The sequence below is a fragment of the Trachypithecus francoisi genome, unplaced genomic scaffold (genome assembly GCF_009764315.1).
Source record: "Trachypithecus francoisi isolate TF-2019V2 unplaced genomic scaffold, Tfra_2.0 Lachesis_group3, whole genome shotgun sequence".
Taxonomy (NCBI): domain Eukaryota; kingdom Metazoa; phylum Chordata; class Mammalia; order Primates; family Cercopithecidae; genus Trachypithecus; species Trachypithecus francoisi.
In genome coordinates this window covers 29,465,105-29,487,617 of record NW_022681468.1, presented here as the reverse complement: position 1 = coordinate 29,487,617, position 22,513 = coordinate 29,465,105, and the positions used below count along the sequence as shown (strand labels likewise).

At 41.1% G+C, this 22,513-nt stretch overlaps 2 protein-coding genes across 4 annotated transcripts in view; one reads left to right on the top strand and one right to left on the bottom strand.

The window, feature by feature from the left end:
* The first annotated feature begins 14 nt into the window (after positions 1 to 14).
* On the top strand, positions 15 to 10,110 carry SLIRP (SRA stem-loop interacting RNA binding protein). The gene is made up of 4 exons (XM_033187269.1): positions 15 to 163; positions 3,697 to 3,755; positions 8,655 to 8,762; positions 10,008 to 10,110. The coding sequence occupies exons 1-4, from the start codon at positions 67 to 69 to the stop codon at positions 10,071 to 10,073; spliced, it is 330 nt and encodes a 109-aa protein (XP_033043160.1). The 5' UTR covers positions 15 to 66; the 3' UTR covers positions 10,074 to 10,110.
* Positions 10,111 to 22,513, bottom strand: part of SNW1 (SNW domain containing 1) — a 43,550-nt gene continuing 31,147 nt past the window's right edge. The window contains exons 11-14 of one of the 3 annotated variants that reach the window (XM_033187265.1): positions 15,534 to 15,630; positions 13,521 to 13,638; positions 10,866 to 11,029; positions 10,111 to 10,785 (exon numbers count right to left, since the gene is read on the bottom strand). In XM_033187265.1, coding sequence (XP_033043156.1) covers positions 10,587 to 10,785; positions 10,866 to 11,029; positions 13,521 to 13,638; positions 15,534 to 15,630 — 578 coding nt within the window. In that variant the 3' untranslated portion in view covers positions 10,111 to 10,586. Of the gene's footprint in view, positions 11,030 to 13,520; positions 13,639 to 15,533; positions 15,631 to 22,513 lie in introns of all 3 variants that reach the window. The other 2 variants (XM_033187264.1, XM_033187266.1) reach the window with 2 other exon arrangements.

The following is a 22,513-nucleotide window of genomic DNA, read 5'->3' as shown; positions in this document are numbered from 1 at the left end:
TGTTCCGGATCCGGAAATTTTTTCCGGGGCCGCGGCCTCGCTTCAAGGAGGTCCTTTAGTCTAAAGATGGCGGCCTCAGCAGCGAGGGGTGCTGTGGCGCTGCGTAGAAATATGGATCGGTCGGTTGCTTTTGTGAGAAAAATTCCTTGGACTGCGGCGTCGAGTGAGTGATAGAGATGTGGGAGTAGCGGAATTTTTAGATCCAAGCGATCCTCAAAGCTTCTGCTTTTTGCGGGGTACTTAAGTCAGCGTGGTGGCTGAATTAGGAGACTGCTCCTGAGCATGCAAGTGAGCAGAAAGAAATTTTGTTTGCAGTTAACCGTTTAGGGATGTCACTTGAGCTTTTGGGGTCACGAATGCACCAGCTCTTGCCTTTAGGAGTGATTTGGTGTAAAGATTTATTACTTGGTAACCAAGATTTACTGTTTAGAAGGGATAATTTTGACTGTAGTGTGGAGGATGGATTCAAGGTGGCAAGCTTCTAGGCATGGAGAGGAGCTAAAAAGCAGTATCATTAATTTACTTAAAAGGTGAGGACCTGAATTAGGGCGATGGAAGAAGGATGGTGGTAAGATCCATTCATGTTTTAAAAGCAAATTAGATGCCGTTTCGTGATGGTTTAAATGGGGGAAGTGTACGGAATAAAGGAAAGGGAGGAATGATTTCTGGGTTTTTAGCATTGGTGAATTGCTTGTTTAGAAGCTAGGAGCAAGCCAAGAGAAGGTGAGTAAAGTTTGAATGTGTTGAGTTTGAGAAACTTGTGAAGTTTCCGTCAGGCAATTGGACAGAGGTTGTCTATCATTGTGGCTGAGAAGTGGACTCCGAAGCTAGACCGTTGAGGTTAAAATTCCAGCTTGGCCATTTAATCGTTGTATCACCTGACTAACTGAAGTTAGTATGGGAAAAGGACTCACAACTGGGCCTCAGTTTACTCACCGATAAAATGTAGTCAATAATACCCAACTCATAGGATTGTTGAGAGGAGTGAGTTTATATGCAAACTTCTTAGACTTGCGTTAGATACAGTGTAAGTACTCAGCAAATGATAGTTATTTTCACGATAACTAAAATGGAAACTTACGGGAGGGGCCTAGTCTTGAGATAAAGGTTGGAATAATTAGTTCTGAAATCTTTCACCACCTTCAATTTTTGTCAGTTGCAGTTTTGAGATGAGGTTTTTATATTTGCTTACCAACATGTAAACATTCGTGGTCACTTTTTTTGTAGATATTCATGTTTCAGGTCAGCCCTTTTAAACAAAATGGAGCAAGATTTAGTTTCTTCTTAGTTTTTTGTGGCTCAGATGTGAGTAGTAGAATGGAAACTAGGTTGGTTTGTGCCTCATCTTTTAAACATGTGGTTGGTGAAGACCAAGCCCAGTAAAGTGTCCCGTAGGCCCTGTGAAACTTTATGGAAAGGCTGAGGAGTTTCATTAGCATCTTGAGGATGTAAGTTTCCAGACAATAAAGGGCTAGTTTAAAACCCTTAAAAAGAGTGAGCATTATGTACAACCTCGAAACAGTTTCTCTTGGTTGTTCCATTGATTCAGCAAATATTTATTTGAGTATCTATTCTGTGGTAGGCATTCTTCTTGGTGCTTGCAGCTGTTTTTCCTTCACCATTTTAGGCAATTTAGGAAGAGGGTTACCTTCCAGAGCTGGTTTGTTTTGAAATCAGTGTCTTCTAGGACTTTAATTATCTGGTATAAAACATATGTTTAACATCATTTTGTTCTCCAGTATCATATTCTGTGAGACCTTGATCTTGCCAGTTGGTTTGACTTAAACATTAGATCCCTTCAAAATTTAGTCTCTGGATTGTTGGAAGGATTAGTGGACATTTACTTATTCATTCAGCCAATATTGAGGCCCTACTGTTTATTGGTCATGGTAAACATGGTGGTTTATATGCTGAGGGTGCTTACAGTGTAGTAGTGGTGGGGATGAAGAGACTTAGAACAAATATAGGCAGTTGTTGAACCAGTGAGGTTTTGGTGAACTAGGAGAACTAAATAGGTATTATAAAAAGTAATTCAGTGAAGTACAGGCACTGTAGTTCACAAGAGAAACAGATCATGTAGTTTTTAGTCTTTATTTTTTTTTAATTTTTTAATTTTTATTTTTTATTATACTTTAAGTTCTAGGGTACATGTGCATAACGTGCAGGTTTGTTACATATGTATACTTGTGCCATGTTGGTGTGCTGCACCCATCAACTCGTCAGCACCCATCAATTCATCATTTATATCAGGTATAACTCCCAATGCAATCCCTCCCCACTCCCCCCTCCCCCCTCCCCATGATAGGCCCCGATGTGTGATGTTCCCCTTCCCGAGTCCAAGTGATCTCATTGTTCAGTTCCCACCTATGAGTGAGAACATGCGGTGTTTGGTTTTCTCTTCTTGTGATAGTTTGCTAAGAATGATGGTTTCCAGCTGCATCCATGTCCCTACAAAGGACGCAAACTCATCCTTTTTTATGGCTGCATATATTCCATGGTGTATATGTGCCACATTTTCTTAATCCAGTCTGTCACAGATGGACATTTGGTTGATTCCAAGTCTTTGCTATTGTGAATAGTGCCACAATAAACATACGTGTGCATGTGTCTTTATAGCAGCATGAGTTCTAATCCTTTGGGTATATACCCAGTAGTGGGATGGCTGGGTCATATGGTACATCTAGTTCTAGATCCTTGAGGAATTGCCATACTGTTTTCCATAATGGTTGAACTAGTTTACAATCCCACCAACAGTGTAAAAGTGTTCCTATTTCTCCACATCCTCTCCAGCACCTGTTGTTTCCTGACTTCTTAATGATTGCCATTCTAACTGGTGTGAGATGGTATCTCCTTGTGGTTTTGATTTGCATTTCTCTGATGGCGAGTGATGCTGAGCATTTTTTCATGTGTCTGTTGGCTGTATGAATGTCTTCTTTTGAGAAATGTCTGTTCATATCCTTTGCCCACTTTTTGATTTAGTCTTTATATACTCCAAATCTTTGAAGTCCTACAGGGCTAGTACATTGTCTTGTATTGTGATAGGAGCCCAATAAAATAATACTCAGTGGATGTATTTGGTTTGGGTCTTGAAGAATAGTTATAGTTGTAAGTTAGGCAGGGGGAGATAGGATTACCACCATACGGAGGGGAGAGAACAACATATGCAAAGAGGGTAATCCGCAGGACAGATACAGATAATTCAATTTGTTGTACTAGAGAGTAACTAGGGACCAGCAGTGGGAAATAAGGCAGGAAGGGTAGGTGAGGTCAACTCATTTTACTAAATTGTGAAGGACCAGTAAGTTGGGATTTTATTTGGAAATCTTCAGTATACCTGGAAACACACTGGACTGTAATTGGTCTTTTTCTTCTTTGTGATCCGCTCACAGGGATCATAGTCCACATAGCACAGTAACTGATATGATGAAAACACTTGATGTTTGCTGAGGATGGAGACTGCAGCCAACGCAACAACTTGTCTGTCCATCTCCCCTCCTCACCACGAAGTCTGGTACATTGTGACTTTATAGTCAGTACCATAGCTGCTTCCTAAATCTTAAGCCTTTAGGGAAATGCAAAGTAGTTCCTGTCCACAAGAAGTCTGGTGACCCTGGGACCACTGTTAGTTTCTTTCTGCAATCTAAGAGAATCCAAAATATAGTAACTGCTTTTAATATGTTTTCTTCTGCCACACAGGTCAGCTGAAAGAATACTTTGCACAGTTTGGCCATGTAAAAAGGTGTATTGTACCTTTTGTAAGTATTAAGAAAAAGTAGGGGGAGGTGGGAGTGGCTAATGGGTACAAAAAAAAAAATAGAATGAATAAGACCTATTTGATAGCACAACAGGGTGACTATGGTCAATAATAATTTTACATTTTAAAATAACTCAAAGAGTGTAATTGGATTATTTGTAACTCAGGATAAATGCCTGAGGGTTTGGATACCCCGTAAGTCAAATGGTAAATGCTTGAGGGGATAGATACCACATTCTCCATGATGTGCTTATTTTACATTGCATGCCTATATCAAAATATCTCATGTGCTCCATAAATATATACACCTACTATACACTGACAAAAATTGTTAAAAAAGAAAAAAAGCTTAAAGTGTTTAAAAAAAACTCTTATTTATCTATCTTGTGACAGGGTCTTGGTCTGTCCCCCTGCAGGAGTGCAGTGGCCTGATCTCACTGCAGCCTCTGCCTCCCAGGCTTAAGTGATCCTCCCACCTCAGCCCCCTGAGTAGCTGGGACTACAGACATGTGCCACCATGCCCAGCTAACTTTTTTGGTATTAGTGGAGACAGGGTTTTTGCCATACTGCCCAGGCTGGAAAAATTTTTTCATTTTCTTTTTTTTAAGAGACAGGGTCTTGCTCTATAACCCCAGGTGGAGTGCAGTGATGCGATCATGGCTCACTGCAACCTCTGCCTCCCAGGCTCAGGTGATCCTCCCACCTCAGCCTCCTGAGTAGCTGGGACTACAGGCATGCGCCACCACACCTGGGTAATTTTTGTATTTTTTGTAGAGATGGGGTTTGGCCATGTTGCTTATGCTGGTCTCGTCAAACTCCTGGGCTCAAGCTATCTGCCCACCACCTTGGCCTCCCAAAGTGTTCAGATTACAGATGTGAGCCACTGTACTGGCTTATTTTTATGGAGATGGGGGTCTTGCCATGTTGCCCAGGCTGATCTTGAACTCCTGGCTTCAGGCAGTCATCCTGCATTGGCCTCCCAAAGTGCTGGGATTACAGGCGTGAGCCACTGTGCCTGTCCTACAGTCCATTGATAACATTTTGAGTGATACTGATTAAAAAGTGAAAAGGCTTTATCATAGGTATTTGTGTTAGTTTTTTTATTGTATAACAAAATACCACAAGCATAATGGCTCAAAACAGCACATATCTCACAGCTGAGCACAGTTTAGCTGGGTCCTCTCCTTAGGGTCTCACATAGCTATATATTCCACGTGTCAGCTGGGGCTGTAGTGCATCTCATCAAAGGGTCTACTGGGGGAAAAGACTGACTTCCAAGCTCCCTCATGTGGGTGACAAAATTTTTTTTTTTTTTTTTTTGAGATGGAGTCTTGCTCTGTTGCCCAAGCTGGATTGCAGTAGCGCAATCTCGGCTTACTGCAACGTCTGCTGCCTGGGTTCAAGCGATTCTCCTGCCTCAGCCTCCTGAGTAACTGGTACTACAGCACGCCCTACCACACCCAGCTAATTTTTGTATTTTTAGTAGAGATGGAGTGTCCCTCTGTTGGGCAGGCTGGTCTTGAACTTCTGACCTCAAGTGACCTGCCCGCTGGGCTTCCCAAAATGCTGGCATTACAGGTGTGAGCCACCGCGCCCGGCCAGAATTCATCTTTAACTGTAGGACTGAGGTCTGTTTTCTTGCCGACCTTTGGCTCTGAGTTGGGAGCTGCTCTCACCTAGGAACTCCCTGCAGTTCCTTGTTACCTGGTTTATCTGTAGGCTGTCTTACAACATGGCAGCTTGCTTCTTTAAAGCCAGCAAGGGCTTCTCCAGTATGCTAAGATGGCATCTTACATTGAACGTAATCACAGGAGTGACATCCCATTACTTTCGCTGTATTCTTTTGGTTAGAGGCAAGTCAGGTCTTGCCTACGCTCAAGGGGAGGGGATTATATAGGGTGTGACATGGGGAATGCATGGAGATCATAGGGCCTATCTTAGAATTCTGCCTACTACAGTATTCTAATAAGGACTTGAGATTTCTAATAATTGGCAGAGGATATTTTAAGTTTTATCTTCATTGAGTACCATTTTCTTTTTTAGATTTATAACTAATAAAACAGTATTTTTATATTACATTTCCTTTGCTTTCTTGGGAGGGTCTAGAAATCAGCCTATAAATTTATCCTGGACTGTATTTTTCTGTGGGCTTTTTTAGGGTGTGATGTGAGTACAAGTTTACACACACTTGACTGAAACCTTTTTTTCCTTGCAGCACTGTAAGGGCTGTGGTAAAATAACAACATAAAGGAACTTAAATTCTTAATTCTTGGTTTAATGTTACTTGACTCCCAAAGACTAACAGATTAGTTATATATAGTGCCAGTGAAGGTGTACGGAATCTGGCACTCAAGTTGTTGAGAAGTTCAACTGATACCTTCAGTTCTGATGTGTAGTTGGCAAAATACCAAAGTTAAGAATTTATATTTGCTTTGATCTAGCAGTTACTTTTCTAAGAATTTATCCTACAGAAATGTGTGGTCAAGAATATTCCAAAGCAGCACTGCTTAATGTCAAGTAAGAAGAAAAAACCTAAATGTTCATCACTGGGATTGATTAGATATTAAGTCACTGATGCAATGGAATTTTATATAGTTGAATAGAAAAGTTGGGCACGTGTATTATGGAGATGAAATGTTATCTATAAGCATGAAAACTTCAATTTTTTCAAGAGCATTTAAATTAAAAGTTCCTTGCAAAAAAAATTAATAGGTTTTTCTTGGTCCATAAATAAAATAGGACCTGGAAAGAATAGATCTTAGATTTAAATAAAAGGCAGCTTTGATGTTGGTAAAACAAAATAAAATATGACTAAAAATAATTTTTTGTTAAATTCATTGTACTCAAGTTGGAAATCCTGGTTCCTTATTTTGAGACAGGGTCTCACTCTGTCATCAGGCTGGAGTGCAGTGGCACAATCACGTTCACTGCAGTCTTGACCTCCTGGGTTCAAGGGATCCTTCCTGCCTCTGCCTCCTGAGTAGCTGGGACTACAGTCATGTGCTACCACACCCGGCTAGTTTTTGTATTCCTTGTAGAAATTGGGCTTCACCATATTGCAACTCCTGGACTCGAGCAGTCTACCCACCTTAGCTCCCAACGTGCTGTGATTACCGGCATGAGCCACTGCACCTGGACTGAGGTTTTTTTTTTTTTTTTTTTTTTTGAGACAGCCTTGCTCTGTCTCCCAGGCTGGAGTGCGGAGGCGCCATCTCAGCTCACTGCAATCTCTGCCTCCCGGGTTCAAGTGATCCCCCTTCCTCAGTCACCCAGGTAGCTGGGACTACAGGCATGTGCCACCACACCTGGCTAATTTCTGTATTTTTAGTAGAGATGGAGTTGCACCATGTTGGCCAAGCTGGTCTCGAACTCCTGACTTCAAGCCATCCACCCACCCCAGCCTCCCAAAGTGTTGGGATTGAGCCACTGCACCTGGCCTGTTTTATAAACTTAATGCCTTTGACTGTGGAAGTGGTCACATGACAGTAAAGGAATGCTTTAGAAATTGTCTTATCTACAATGAATGGATCATTGGGACATCACCAGAAACTTCTCTTGTATTCTAGGTTATTCCTTATAAAGTTATCCTTGACGTATAGGAGCAATTGTAAGATTTTGATTTTTTTTTTTTTTTTTTTTTTTGAGACGGAGTCTGGCTGTCGTCCAGGCTGGAGTGCAGTGGCTGGATCTCAGCTCACTGCAAGCTCCGCCTCCTGGGTTCACGCCATTCTCCTGCCTCAGCCTCCTGAGTAGCTGGGACTACAGGTGCCCGCCACCTCGCTCGGCTAGTTTTTTGTATTTTTTAAAATAGAGACGGGGTTTCACCGTGTTAGCCAGGATGGTCTCGATCTCCTGACCTTGTGATCCGCCCGTCTCGGCCTCCCAAAGTGCTGGGATTACAGGCTTGAGCCACCGCGCCCGGCCAAGATTTTGTTTTTTGGCAAAGCACAGCATAACTTGAATGAGACTAATGAGGACCAGTTTGTCATCTACAGGGACTAGACATCTTAATACCTGTTTTCTGTTGAAGGGCTGGAGGGGCAGGGTACATCCAAGCACTCTAGAATCTGTTTTCTGTATGTGATATATAGGTTGAAACTTTTGCACAAGGGAAAGTAGCAAAATTGTTTAAATTAACCAGAAGTCTATAACTAGGTTAAGTAAGGGCTAAATATAATCTTTTCTTGTTTTTCATTAGGAACATATGATAGTCGTGGTGGTGATGAGGGTGACTGGATTCAGAAATGAGTGCAACAAGCCTTTGAGGCTTAATTTTCTAGTTTCCAGAAACGAGGCTTAGAACAAAAGTACTGATCAAAATTTCCCTTAGCTAATAGTTAGTATGGTTTGCATCTAGAATGACACAGAAAGCTCATGACCCATATCTTCTCTAATGGCAGCAAGGAAAACAGGAAGTTTAACAACAGGGATTTAGCTTTGGGTAATCGGGAAGGGTGTAAAGCAAGGTTACTGACACTTACGTCTGTGATCGATTTTTGGCTGGGCGTACTGGCGTACGCCTGTAATTCTAGCACTTTGAGAGGCCCGAATGGGAAGACTGCTTGAGCCCAGGAGTTTGAGACCGGCCTGGGTAAGATGGCAAGACTTTGTCTCTACAAAAAAATATAAAAAATGAGCCAGACATGGTGGTATGTACCTGTGATCCCAGCTACTGAAGAGGCTGAGGTGGGAGGATTGCTTGAACCCAGGAAGTTGAGGCTGCAGTGAGTCCGGCTCATACCACTGCACTCCAGCCTCAGTGACAGAGCAAGACCCTGCCTCAAAAAAAAAAAAAAAAAATCTGATTTTTGGCAGATGAAAAAGTTGGTAGTTTGATTTGGAGCTCATGGAAACTTTCTCAAGTTCATGATTAATCTTTTCCTATATTTTGAATTTTTAGGACAAGGAGACTGGCTTTCACAGAGGTTTGGGCTGGGTTCAGTTTTCTTCAGAAGAAGAACTTCAGACTGCACTACAACAGGAATATCATATTATAGATGGAGTAAAGGTAAATTTGTTTTTCTATACCAGATACATATATACATGTAGGTACTATTTAATTATGTATCAATTAAATAGGTCATAAATGTGGAATGATGGGGACTTTTGAGAGATTTGTAACTGAAGCTACCTTAATGCTTGTTAGAATGGTGGGGTGGTAGGCCAGGTGCGGTGGCTCACGCCTGTAATCCCAGCACTTTGGGAGGCTGAGGTGGGGGGGATCACCAGAGGTCGGGAGTTTGATACCAGCCTGACCAACATGGAGAAACCCCGTCTCTACTAAAAATACAAAAAAAATTAGCTGGGCATGGTGGTACATGCTTGTAGTCTCAGCTCCTCAGGACACTGAGGCAGAAGAACCCGGAAGACAGGTTGCACACTGAGGCAGAAGAACCCGGGAGACAGATCGCGCCATTGCACTCCAGCTTGGGCAATGAGCGGAATCCATCTCAAAAAAAAAAAAAGAAAAAGAATGGGGGGTGGTAGAGTGACCAGTTTATAAAACACAGTGGACATAGCAGTCTACTTTTTTCTTTTTGTTTGTTTGAGACAGTCTCGCTCTTGTTGCCCAGGCTAGAGTGCAATGGTGCGATCTCGGCTCACTGCAACCTCCGCCTCCTGGGTTCAAGTGATTCTCCTGCCTCAGCCTCCCGAGTAGCTGGGATTATAGGCATGTGCCACCACACACAGCCAATTTTTTTGTATTTTTAGTAGAGATTGGGTTTCACCATGTTGGTCAGGCTGGTCTCGAACTCCTGACCTCAGGCGATCCACCCGCCTCGGCCTCCCAAAGTGCTGGGATTACAGGCATGAGCCACCACGCCCAGCCTGCAGTCTACTTTTCAAGTCAGGCAAGCTGGGGCTGAAATCTTGGCTTTCCCACCATGTGATCTTGGGCCAAATTGATTTACTATTTTATTTTTAAATTTATTTTTAATGAGACAGGGCCTTGCTATGTTGCAGGGTGGTCTTGAACTCCTGGCCTCAAGCAATCCTCTTGCCTCAGCCTGCCAAAATGCTGGGATTACAGGCCTGAGCCACTGCTCCTGGCCTGATTTACAATTTTTAATTGAGGGTTAGGGAGTCATAGTATCAAGAAAGATGGTAAAAGGAATTTGAGGAGAAAACAAAAGAACAAGGTACAAATAAAAACTGCCTGAGTTATTCATACTGATTCCCTAATAAGCGATTTTCAGTTTGAATGTTTTTGCAGACATTGCCTTTCCTTCCTTACAGTGCTTATTTTTTTCAGGTCCAGGTTCAAGCTAAAAGGCCAAAAGTTCTGCAAACATCTGATGATGAAGAGAAAGATTTTTGAGACCGCAGCCTATTAATAAAGTTAACATAACTGAGAATTTTGTCTAAATGTTTTTATTTGAAACAAATAGTTGCACCAAGCAAGAGGTTACTTTGCCCACTCCAAGAGCATAACAGGGGCAAAATTTATTTGGCAGGACAGTTCCAGTATGTGAACATCCTCCTCACTGTGGTTGGGTTAACTTTACTCATATGCAGCTGTTCTTACACAAAATATTAACCCCAAACTACTAGTGTCACACAAAAGGAAGTGGTCTTGACTTTGTATGTGGGGCAGCATGTTCTATAAATGCTGAAAGGTAGGAGAAGCACAAACACAACCCACTCTTTAAAAAAACTAAATAATTCAAAGTAGAATTTTCTATCCCCCCCCATTCTCCGGTAATAAAAAGTAGTCCTGGGATTCGGCACCCAGATTTGTTTTTTATCCTGACCATTTACAAAGTGTTCCCCCATGTGACTTGCATCATTAGGGTAATGGGTAATAGTTCATTCACTATGAAAAGACCTGTGTCTACTCCTTCCTCCTCTTCTTGCCTTCATGCTCATGTTCCTTGGGGCGGCTGCTATCTGAGGGTCTTTTAGAGCCACCATGCTGTTTGGCTTCTTCCAAAAACTTGTCCAAACCAAAAGGATCTTCCTCAAACTGAACTGGTCCTTCTCGGCCTCTCTGTCTACGGTCTGAACCAGAAAACTCCTTGTCGGGAACAAATCTAGGGAAAAAGAGAAAAGACTATGAACTACTTTGTTTTCACCAGTGTAAACACTGAAATTGAGTTGTATGGAATGGTACCTGTTGGTCTTTATTCTGGCTTCTAGATCATCACCATACATGTCCTTGTCCAGATTTTTACTGGGCCTATAAATACTCTGGGCCATATCTTTACCACCTCTCCAGGCTTGATCATAAACATTGTAAATTTCATCTTCTCCACCTGCAAATCCACTGTCCATACCCTGTGGGAAAATGGATGACATTAAATAAGAGGGTAAACACTTTATCAAAAGCTGAATCATAACATGTTTACAGTAAACCCTTGCTAAACTAGCTCACATTTTCAATAATCTGAACTGCAAATTAAAAAAAGGTCTTCATTGGCCGGGCGCGGTGGCTCAAGCCTGTAATCCCAGCACTTTGGGAGGCCGAGATGGGCGGATCACGAGGTCAGGAGATAGAGACCATCCTGGCTAACACGGTGAAACCCCGTCTCTACTAAAAAAAATACAAAAAACTAGCCGGGCGACTTGGCGGCGCCTGTAGTCCCAGCTACTCGGGAGGCTGAGGCAGGAGAATGGCGTGAACCCGGGAGGCGGAGCTTGCAGTGAGCTGAGATCTGGCCACTGCACTCCAGCCTGGGTGACAGAGCGAGACTCCTTCTCAAAAAAAAAAAAAAAAAAAAAGGTCTTCATTAAAAAACTGCTAGCATATAAACTGTTCATAACAACTTTGGATTCTTTTTTTCTTCTTCTTCAGACGGAGTCTCGCTTTGTCACCCAGGTTGGAGTGCGGTGGTGTGATCTTGGCTCACTGCAGCCACTGCCTCCCAGTTCCAATGATTCTCCTGTCTCGGCCTCCCAGGTAGCTGGGATTCCAGGCACGTGCCACCACACCGGCTACTTTTTATATTTTTAGTAGAGACAAGGTTTTACCATGTTGGCCAGGATGGTCCTGAACTGACCTCAGGTGATTGCCTGCCTTGGTCTCACAAAACGCCATATAGCTCATTGGAGCTGCAACCTCCCTGTGCTCAAGTGTTCCTCCCACCTCAGCCTCCCAAGTAGCTAGGAGTACAGGTGTGTGCCGACATGTCCAGCTAATTTTTTGTACACAGGATTTTGCCATATTGCCCAGGCTGGTCTTACACTGGGTTCGAGCAATCTGCCTGCCTAGGTCTCACAAAGTGCTAGGATTACAGGTGTGAGCCACAGTGCCCAGCCAGAAATATTTTCATCACAATTTTTAAATGTTTTAAGCTTAAGCTTCTAACAGGTGATTATTTTGAAAAATTTACTTACGTGAAATTTCACCCTTACATCCCTTTGCGCAGCTGGTAAGCTGCCATTGTATAGTGGTTAAGAAAGCTTTGAAATGCGCTGGGCGCAGTGGCCCACGCCTGTAATCCCAGCACTTCGGGAGGCCAAGGCGGGAGGATCACAAGATCAGGAGTTCGAGACCAGCCTGACCCAACATGATGAAACCCTGTCTCTACTAAAGATACAAAACTTAGCCGGGCGTGGTGGCATGTGCCTGTGATAATCCTAGCTATTCAGGAGGCTGAGGCAGGAGAATCCCTTGAACCTGGGAGGTGGAGATTGCAGTGAGCCAAGATGGCGCCACAGCACTCCAGCCTGGGAGACAGAGTGAGACTCCATCTCAAAAAAAAAAAAAAGCTTTGAAATCAAGACTTGAATCAATTCCATCAGTCACAAGGTAAACCTATGTTTCAATTTCCTCATCTATAACATAAGAGATAATAGTATTATTTCAAAGGATTTTTGTAAGAATTGAGATAATAACAAGACTTAGAACAATGCCAAGAATATAAAATGCACCTAATAAATTATCACTTAGAAGAGCTTAATTAAAACCTCCAAGTCATAAAGTTTCCCACTCCACTTTCCAGTAGAATTTACACCTCTGTATTCTTACTTTGTGTGTGTGTGTGCACGCGCCCGCACTGTGTTTTCCCAGGCTTAAAGTGTCCTAGTTAGCTAATGGCAATTGGTACTAGAAATCAGATTTCCTGACAGCCAGCCTAGTACTTTAATCCAGTTTTACAGCTTCATTTTTAAAAGATTCCCAAATTGACATATTTCTATAGCATTAAAAAAAAGAGCCCAAAAATCAACAACAAAAAACCCAAGAGGCACTTTTGTAGGATACTGGCTCTATTTTATTTTTTTGAGATACAGTCTTAGTCACCCAGGCTAGAGTGCAGTGGCACAATCTTGGCTCACCACAAGCTGAAGCAATTCTCGTGCCTCAGCCTCCCAAGTAGTGGGGATTACAGGCATGTACCACCACACCTGGCTAATTTTCGTATTTTTAGTAGAGCTGGGGTTTCACCACAATTGGCCAGGCTGGTCTCAAACTCCCGACCTCAGGTGATCTGCCTGCTTTGGCCTCCAAATGTGTTGGGATTATAGGCAAAAGACACCGTGCCGGGCCTCCCTGGTTCTATTTTAAAAACAAAAGATTGACATACCACAGCACCAAGTTTTTAATCACCTAATTTCTTTCTTCTTCTAGTGTCTCAAATTTCAGTCCACTGTAAGAAGTTAAAATCAGAACTGTTTCATCTTTCTTGTCTCAAGTTTCAACATACAACTTCCAATTTTTTTGTCGTTATGCTGGCATTTACATCCAAATATGAAGTATGGTAATTTTCATTTCCCTGAGGATAGGTATTCACATCAACACAACAATACGCTGTTCCTAAACTTGTACCTTGGATTGGTTGAAGAGCCTTTGGTCGTACTGAACTTCATTGGAAGTCCGAGGATTAGGAACACCGAGAGCAATGACTTCACTGATATCCCGATTTTCATTTCTCTGAAGTTTCGACCTATTTTGAAACACGACATCACTAACTGAAAACTCTTTATAGACAAACTGAGTATGTTCAATAGAAATACAACCAATCTCAGAAGCAAAGGACATGAATATGTCACATTCACATCTTGTGAATGTATATTCCTTGATAATACATAATCAAGTTGGCAGCCCTTATAAAGCATTTCAGATTAGAGGGAGAGTTTTACAATTAGGACATTCTGTTAGCTCAAAAGAACATCTAACAGATTCGTTGACATGGAATTCTTTAATATAAGCAATCACCTTACAACCATGCTGAGATATAAAATTGCTATGGTCTATATTTACTATCATATGATGGTTTGGGGGTTGGGGAAGTGGATACAATTTAGATGTAGCACAGGAATCATTTTAAATAAGCTAGAAACAGCTCTTTTATCTAACTACATTTAGTAATTTTATCCCACTAGAATTTTCAGGGAAACATGTCAATGACTGAATTAGTTAGTATGATTTTTGACATTCAAATTAATTTGGTTTCCTGGCTGTTTCATTATACATGCAATCTATATCCCAATGAAACCATGGTAACTGTCATTACTTATTTTACTAAAAACTCTGGTCACAAAATGATTTCTACAGGCTATTTCATTTTCATCCAGTTACAATTTTACAGCTTTTCTGTGTTGTCAATTCTGATAGCCACTTTAGGGGGTTTCACCATGTTGGCCAGGCTGGTCTTGAACTCCTGACCTCAAGTGATTCGCCCGCCTTGGCCTGCCAAAGTGCTGGGATTACAGGTGTGAGCCACTGTGCCCAGCCTCTTTTTTGTGTTTAAAATATGACTTGAAAAATGTATTAGGCTCATGGGATGATCAGAGCATAGAAAACTGTTCATTTGGGAAGAAAATATTTTATATTTGCATTTAACCCTCACTCAGATTTCCACCTTTGTATTGCAGCATTTTCTCTACTTTTCAGAACTTTAAGTCCTCAGCCTTTGGTGAGCCATAAACTTCCCCAATCCCTACTTTACTCTATGCCCTCGTATATGTATTTAGTTTGTTCCATACATTTATATTTACTAAAAGTGCTTTGCAAATTTTCTCAAATTATTTTATGGATAGCTCTGTCTTTCTGAACTGTAAGTTAAACTTCTGCTAAGAATGAGCTGATTTTCACTTCTTTCAAAACTGCTCTTCTCCTCAATTGTACTAGATGCAGTACTATGCATACAAAATTATCTCAGTAAAAGCATGACAGCTTATTTCCTGTCTAAAGGGCACATAATCCATTTGTCTCACCATTTAAGGTAGGAAAAGAACCGACTATAACAGTCCAAATTTACTACTACATCCTTTTCAAAAATCTGATCTCAATTCTGTTTTCCATATTCCCATCATTCTCAATTCTGAGTTAAGTGATGGAAGAAAAGATTAATTCCAAAGACAGTTAACTAGAGCTAAGACAAAGTTAAGTATAAGAAAATTAAGTGCTAATGTATTAAGTTATCAAACTGAAGAAGAAAGGGAGAGAAGCAAAACTGATCTTAGTGGACTAAAACTCTGCTCTAAAAGGTACAAAAAGGCCACTCTTCATGATTGGTACCTATCATTTTTTTTGTGAGACGGAATCTCGCTCTGCCCAGGCTGGAGTGCAGTGACACCATCTCAGCTCACTGCAAGCTCCGCCTCCCGGGTTCACACCATTCTTCTGCCTCAGTCTCCCAAGTAGCTGGGACTACAGGCACCCACCATGACCACGCCTGGCTAATTTTTTGTACTTTTAGTAGACATGGGGTTTCACCATGTTAGCCAGGATGGTCCCGATCTCCTGCCCACATCGGCCTCCCAAAGTGCTGGGATTACAGGGGTGAGCCACCATGCCCAGCCTCCATGATTGGTACGTATCTTAAATAACACCTACCTCTTATCAGGAGCTGCCCTGGAAAGATTCCGGTCATGCTGTCTCTCTTTTCGCCTGTCATGCCGGATTTCATCCCTCTCACGTGCCTCCCCATCCTCTGTTGTGAACAGTTGAAAAGTACTTCACTGTAATATCTATTATATGTGTGCATATGTGTACGTGTGTGTATATATATAATTTTTTAAAGAGACAGGGTCTCACTCTGTCACCCAGGCTGGAATGCAGTAGCATGAACATGGGTTCACTGCAGCCTCTACCTCCTGGATTCAAGTGATCCTCCTGCCTCATCCTCCCAAGTACCTGGGACCACAGGTGTGTGCCACCATGCCTGGCTAATTTTTTAATATTTTGTAAAGATGAGGTCCCTCTACGTTGTCGATGCTGGTCTCAAACTCCAGGCTCTAGTGATCTTCCCACCTAGGCCTCCCAAAGTGCTGGAGTCGCAGGTGTGAGCCACTGCACTCAGCCCCATTAATTTTCTTTTTTTTTGAAATGGAATTTCGCTCTTATTGCCCAGGCTGGAGCACAATGGTGTGATCTCGGCTCACTGCAACCTCCGCCTCCCGGGTTCAAGTGATTCTCCTGCCTCAGCCTCCCAAGTAGCTGGGATTACAGGCATGCGCCACCACGCCCAGCTAATTTTGTGTTTTTAGTAGAGACAGGGTTTCTCCATGTTGGTCAGGCTGGTCTCAAACTCCCAACCTCAGGTGATGTGCCCACCTTGGCCTCCCAAAGTGCTAGGATTACAAGCGTGAGCCACCGCGCCCAGACTGTTTGGGTTTTTTTTGTTTTTGTTTTTGTGAGAAGGAGTCTCACTCTGTTGCCCAGGCTGGAGTGCAGTGGAGTGATCTCAGCTCACTGCAACCTCTGCTTCTCGGCCGCCTCAACCTCCCAAGTAGCTGGGACTATATGCGCGCACCACCATGCAGGCTAATTTTTTATTTTTAGTAGAGATGGAGTTTCACCAAGCTAGTCTCAAACTCCTGACCTCAAGTGATCCGCCACGCCCAGCCAATATTTTGAACAAGAGAATATTCTTTAACCTTAGACAGAAAATTTCAAACTTCTTTGTAGTCACATTCAGCCTTTTAAACCTTACTTGCAATTAATTTGTCTAATAAATAATATTAGTTTAATTTTTGAATGTGAATTCTAGAATCAAGCATGCAGCTAAAATATTTAAGGTAAAATGTACTGCCGTCTTCAACTTACGTTGAAATGCAATGCAGTAAATCGGACGGATAGATGGACAGATGGGCAAATATGTGATAAAGCAAATGTATCAATGTTAATTGCTTTTAAAATTTATTTTTATTGATATATAATTATACATATTTATGGGGTATATATATTTGATACATCAATAAAATGTGTAATAATCAAATCAGGGTAATTAGGATATCCATCACCTCAAACATTTATTTGAGTTGGGAACATTATAAATCTTCTAGCTATTTTGCAATATACAATAAATTATCATTAACTACTCTTCTAGCTATTTTGCAATATACAATAAATTATCATTAACTATTCACCCCATTGTATAAGGAACATTAGAACTTACTCTTTCTAACTGTATTTTTGTACCATCAACCAATCTCTCTTCACTCCCTATCCCCAACATCCTTCCCAACCACTGGTAACCACCATTCTACTCTCTACTTTCCTGAGACCAACTTGTTTAGCTCCCACATACAAGTGGGAAGATTCAGTATCTGTCTTTCTGTGCCAGGCTTATTCACTTAATAATCTTCAGTTCCATCCATATTGTTGCAAATTACTTTTCATTCTTTTTTAAGGCAGAGTAACATCCCATTGTGTATATAGACCACATTTTCTTTATCCACTCACCCACTGGACATATTCTGTATCTTGGTTATTGTAAAGAGCACTGCAATGAACATGGAGTGCAGATATCCCTTTTTGATTTGATAGACTGATTTTCTTTTGGATATATAACCAGCAGTGGATTGCTGGATCGTGTAGCGGTTCTATTTTCAGTTTTTTGAAGAACTGCCATATTGTTTTCCACAGTGGCTGTACTAATTTACATTCTTACTAATAATGTACTAGTGGAAGATCTCCCCGCTTCTGTATCCTCACCAGCATTGTTATTGTCCTTTTGGTGATAGCCATTTTAACTGGGGTGACATAGTATTTCACCATGGTTTTGATTTGAAGTTTCCTGATGATTGGTGATGCTGAACATTTTTTCATACACCTGTTGGCTGTTAAGTATGTCTTCTTTTGAGACTGTCTATTCAGATCATTTGCCCATTTTAAAATCAGATTATCTGGTTTCTTTGCTATTGAGTTCTTGTACATTCTGATTGTTAATTCTTTCTAAAATGCAGTTTGCAACCATTTTCTCCCGTTCTGTAGGTGGCCTCTTCAGTCTGTTGACTGTTTGCTGTGCAGAAGCTTTTCAGCTTGACGCAATCCCATTTGTCTATATTTGCTTTTGCTGTCTATGCTTTTGAGATTTTACCCAAAAAATCTTTGCCCAAACCAATGTCCTGAAGCATGTCCCCAATGTTTTCATCTAGTAGTTTCATAGTTCAGGCCTTATGTTTCAGTCTTTAATGCATTTTGATTTGATTCTTGTATGTGGTAAGAAATAGAGGTCTATTTTCATTCTTTTGCATGTGAATATTCGGTTTTTACAGCATTATTTATTGAAGAGACTATCCTTTCCCCAATGTATGCTTTGGGCATCAGTGTTGAAAATCCACGCATTGGCTGGGCATGGTGGTGGTTCATGCCTGTAACGCACTTTGGAAGGCCAAGACGAGTGGATCACTTGAGGCCAGGAGGCTGAGACCACCCTGGGTGTAACGGCAAAACCCTGTCTCTACAAATAATACAAAAATTAGCCAGGCGTGGTGGTGCATGCCTTAGTCCCAGTTACTTGGGAGGCCAAGGCAGGAGGACAGCTTGAGCCTGAGAGGCAGAGGTTGCAGTGAGCTAAGATTATACCACTGCACTCCAGGCTGGATGACAGAGTGAGACCTTGTCTCCAAACAATCAAAAACTCCATGCATTTACAGCCAATCCATTTATTTCTGGGTTCTCTACTCTGTTCCACTGGTCTATGTGTCTGTTTTTATGGCAGTACCATGCTGCTTTGGTTACTATAGCCTTGTAGTATACTTTGAAGCCAGGCAGTGTGATGCCTCCAGTTTTTTTTTTTCATTCAGGACTGCTTTGGTTGTTTGGGTTTTTTGTGGTTCTAATACAAATTTTAGTATTTTTTTTTCTATTTCTGTGAAGAATGTCATTGGTATTTTGACAGGGATTGCATTGTGTCTATAGCTAGCTTTGGGTAGTATGAACATTTTAACAATACTAATTTTTCCAATTCATGAGCATGGGCTATCTTTCCATTTTTTGTGTGTCTTCTACAATTTCTGTTCTTAACATTTAATTTTATTTTTCTAAAAAAGAGATTGGGTCTCACTATGCTGCCCAGGGTGGTCTTGAACCCCTGACCTCAAGTAATCCTTCTGCCTTGGCCTCCCAAAGTGTTGGGATTACAGATGTGAGCCACCATGCTCAGCCTCCTCTTCAGTTACTTTCATCAGTCTTTTATCATTTTCTTTGTGGTGATCTTTCACTTCTTTGGTTAAGTTTATTCCTAGGAGGCCACATGCAGTGACTCATGCCTGTAATACCAGCACTTTGGGAGGCCAAGGCAGGCAGATCACCTGAGGTCTGAGACCAGCCTGGCCAACATGGTGAAATCCCATCTCTACTAAAAATAAAAAAAAAATTAGCCGGGCGTGGTGGTGTGTGCCTGTTGTCCCAGCTACTCGGGAGGCGGAGACACAAGGATTGGTTGGGCCCGGGAAGCGGAGGTTGCAGTGTGCTGAGATCACGCCACTGCATTCCAGCCTGGACGACAGAGTGAGACTCCGTATCAAAAAAACCAAAAAACAACAACAACAACAAAAACTTTATTCCTAGGTAGTTTTTTGTAGCTACTATAAACGGGACTGTCTTCTTGTTTTTCAGCTTGGGTATGCTATTTGTATATAGAAATGCTACAGATATTTGTATGTTGGTTTTGCATCTTGTAATGTTACTGAATTTATTTATCGGTTTTAAGTTTTTTGGTGGTATCATTAGGTTTTTCTAAATATAGGATTCATACTGTCTTTGACAAAGTTGAATTTGATGTCTTCCTTGTTTTTTTTGGTTTGAGATGGAGTCTTGCTTTGTTGCCTAGGCTGGAGTACAGTGGCGTGATCTCAGCTCGCTGTAACCTCTGCCTCCTGGGCTCAAGCAATTCTTGTGACTCAGCGTCCTGAGTAGCTGGGATTACAGGTGAACGCCACCATACCCAGCTAATTTTTGTATTTTTAGTAGAGACAGGGTTTCACCATGTTGGCCAGGGTGGTCTTGAACCCCTGACCTCAAGTGATTTGCCCATCTCAGCCTCCCAAAATGCTGGGATTACAGGTGTGAGCCACCGTGTCCAACCTTCCTTTCCAATCTGGATGCCCTTTATTTCTTTCTCTTGCCTAAATTCCTCCAGCAAGGACTTCCAGTCCCATGCTGAATTACAGTGGTGAAAATGGGCATCCTTGCCTTGTTCCAGATCTCCGAGTAAAGACTTTCAATGTTTCTCCATTCAGTATAATGTCAGCTGTGGGTTTGTCATATATAGCCTTAAATATTTTTAGCTTTGTTCCTTCTAAGCTCACTTTGTTGAGAGTTTTTATTGTGAAGGGATGTTGACTTTTTTCTAATGCTTTTTCAGTTTCTATTGAAATGATGCTATGGTTCTCATTTTTGGTTCTATTATTGTGATGTATCACACTTACTGATTTGCATATACTGAACCATCCTTGCATCCTTGGGATGAAGGATAGTTCAGCTGATTATGAAGAATGATCTTTTTTAATATGTTGTTAAATCTTTTTTAATGTGTTCTATTTGTTAGAATTTTGTTAAGGATTTTTGCATCTATGACTATCAGGGATGTTAGCCTGTGGTTTTCTTTTTTGTTGTATATTTGTCTAGTTTTGATGTCAGGATAATAATGACCTTGCAGAATGAATTTGGAAGCATTCCCTTCTCTTCAATTTTTTGGAATAGCTTGAGTAGAACTGCTATTTAGTTCTTTAAATGTTTGGAAGAATTCAGCAGTGAAGCTGTCAAGTCCTAAGCTTTTCTTTCATAGGAGCAATGTTAATTGCTTAAAAAAAAAAAAAAAGTGTATAATCTAGGTGGCAGGAGATATGGGTGTTCATCATATAATTCTTTCAGCTTTTCTGTATGTTTGAAAATTTTCATAATAAAATGTCAGGAAAGCCTGGGTACGGTGGCTCATGCCTGTAATCCCAGCACTTTGAGAGGCTGAGGCAGGTGGATCACCTGAGGTCAGGAGTTTGAGACCAGCCTGGCCAATATGGTGAAACCCCATCTCTACTAATAATAGAAAAAATTAGCTGGGCATGGTGATGGGTACCTTTAATCCCAGCTACTCAGAAGGCTTAGGCAGGAGAATCGCTTGAACCCGGGAGGCAGAGGTTGCAGTGAGCTGAGATTGCATCATTGCACTTCAGCCTGGGCAACATGAGCGAAACTCCGTCTCAAAATAATAATAATAATTAAAAAATCAGAAAAAAAGAATTATGCATAATATTTCCCTTGTATTTTCAAAGATTCTATTGAATAAAGAACTGTCTGCTTATTTCCCTTAGGGGCTGGCTGGATCTTGATTTCCACTGCATTTATATCTATCTTCATTTTTTTCTACCCTCGTCTGTCTGAGGGAATGGAGTACAGTTAACAGCATAAGATTTGGAGCAAGCCTGTCTGGATTCAAATCCTGGTTCTATAGCCAATTAACTGTGGGACCTGGGCAGATTACTTAATCACTATGAGCCTTGGTTTCCTGCTCTGTAAAACAGTCACAATAATAGTACCACTACATAGGGTTACCCCAGGGATTAAGAAATAATACAAATAAAGTACTCAGAGTGGTGCCCACCATAATAAGCACCTGATAAATGTTAGTTTTTACTACTATCCGGCAAGAGATTCATTAAAATTTTTAATTTCTTGAGAACCATTCTGTTGTCTTTTTCTTATTAGAGAACTCAGATGCAGTAAGTTTTACTTCTAATTATCTTCCATGGTTAGGTATACAACCAGGCAGGTATTTATATCTCACCTTATTAAGTCATTCATATATAACCAAGGGAAGTAGATCACTGCTTAAAACTCTGGTTATTTCCCTGATTGAACTCTAGACTCCTGTAACCAATTATCTGGCACCTCCATCTTAAACTTAACATATCCTTAACTGTATTAAATTCTTCATCATTCCCTCCCAAACATGTTCCTCCTGCAGTCTTCCCAGTATTAGTAAACAAAAGTAACATTTACTTTTATCCTGAGAAGTTGGCAATTTAATCCCTCCCAACTGCTTAGGATAAAAGTTCTGGAGTCATCCTTAACTCCTACTTCTTTCTCGTATCTCCACCTAATCCATAAGCAAATTTTGTCAACTCTACTAACAAAATACGTCCAATATGGGACCATGTTTTTGCTACCTCTTGTTACCATCTCTCTTACAGTTTATTTGGAAGGCATTAGCCCATGCTCATTCCACAGTATTCTATTTTTAACACAGCAGCCAGGGAGGTCTTTTAAAAATCTATGTTGGGGAAATGGTCATATGGTACGAAATCTCATTTATGCAGGATGAGTAACTTCTGGAGATCTAAAATGCTGTATGGTAACTATAGTTAACAGTACTACATTGTATATTTGAAATTTGCTAAGAGAGTAGATCTTAAATGTTCTCACCAAAAAATTTAAAAAGTAACTATAAGAGATGACTGGTAAGTTAATTAGCTTGACAGTGGTGAATATTTCACAGTGTATATTAAAACATCATGTTGTATATTTTATACAATTTTTGTCAATTATACCTCAATAAAGATGGAAAACAATATGTCAGGTCACATCAC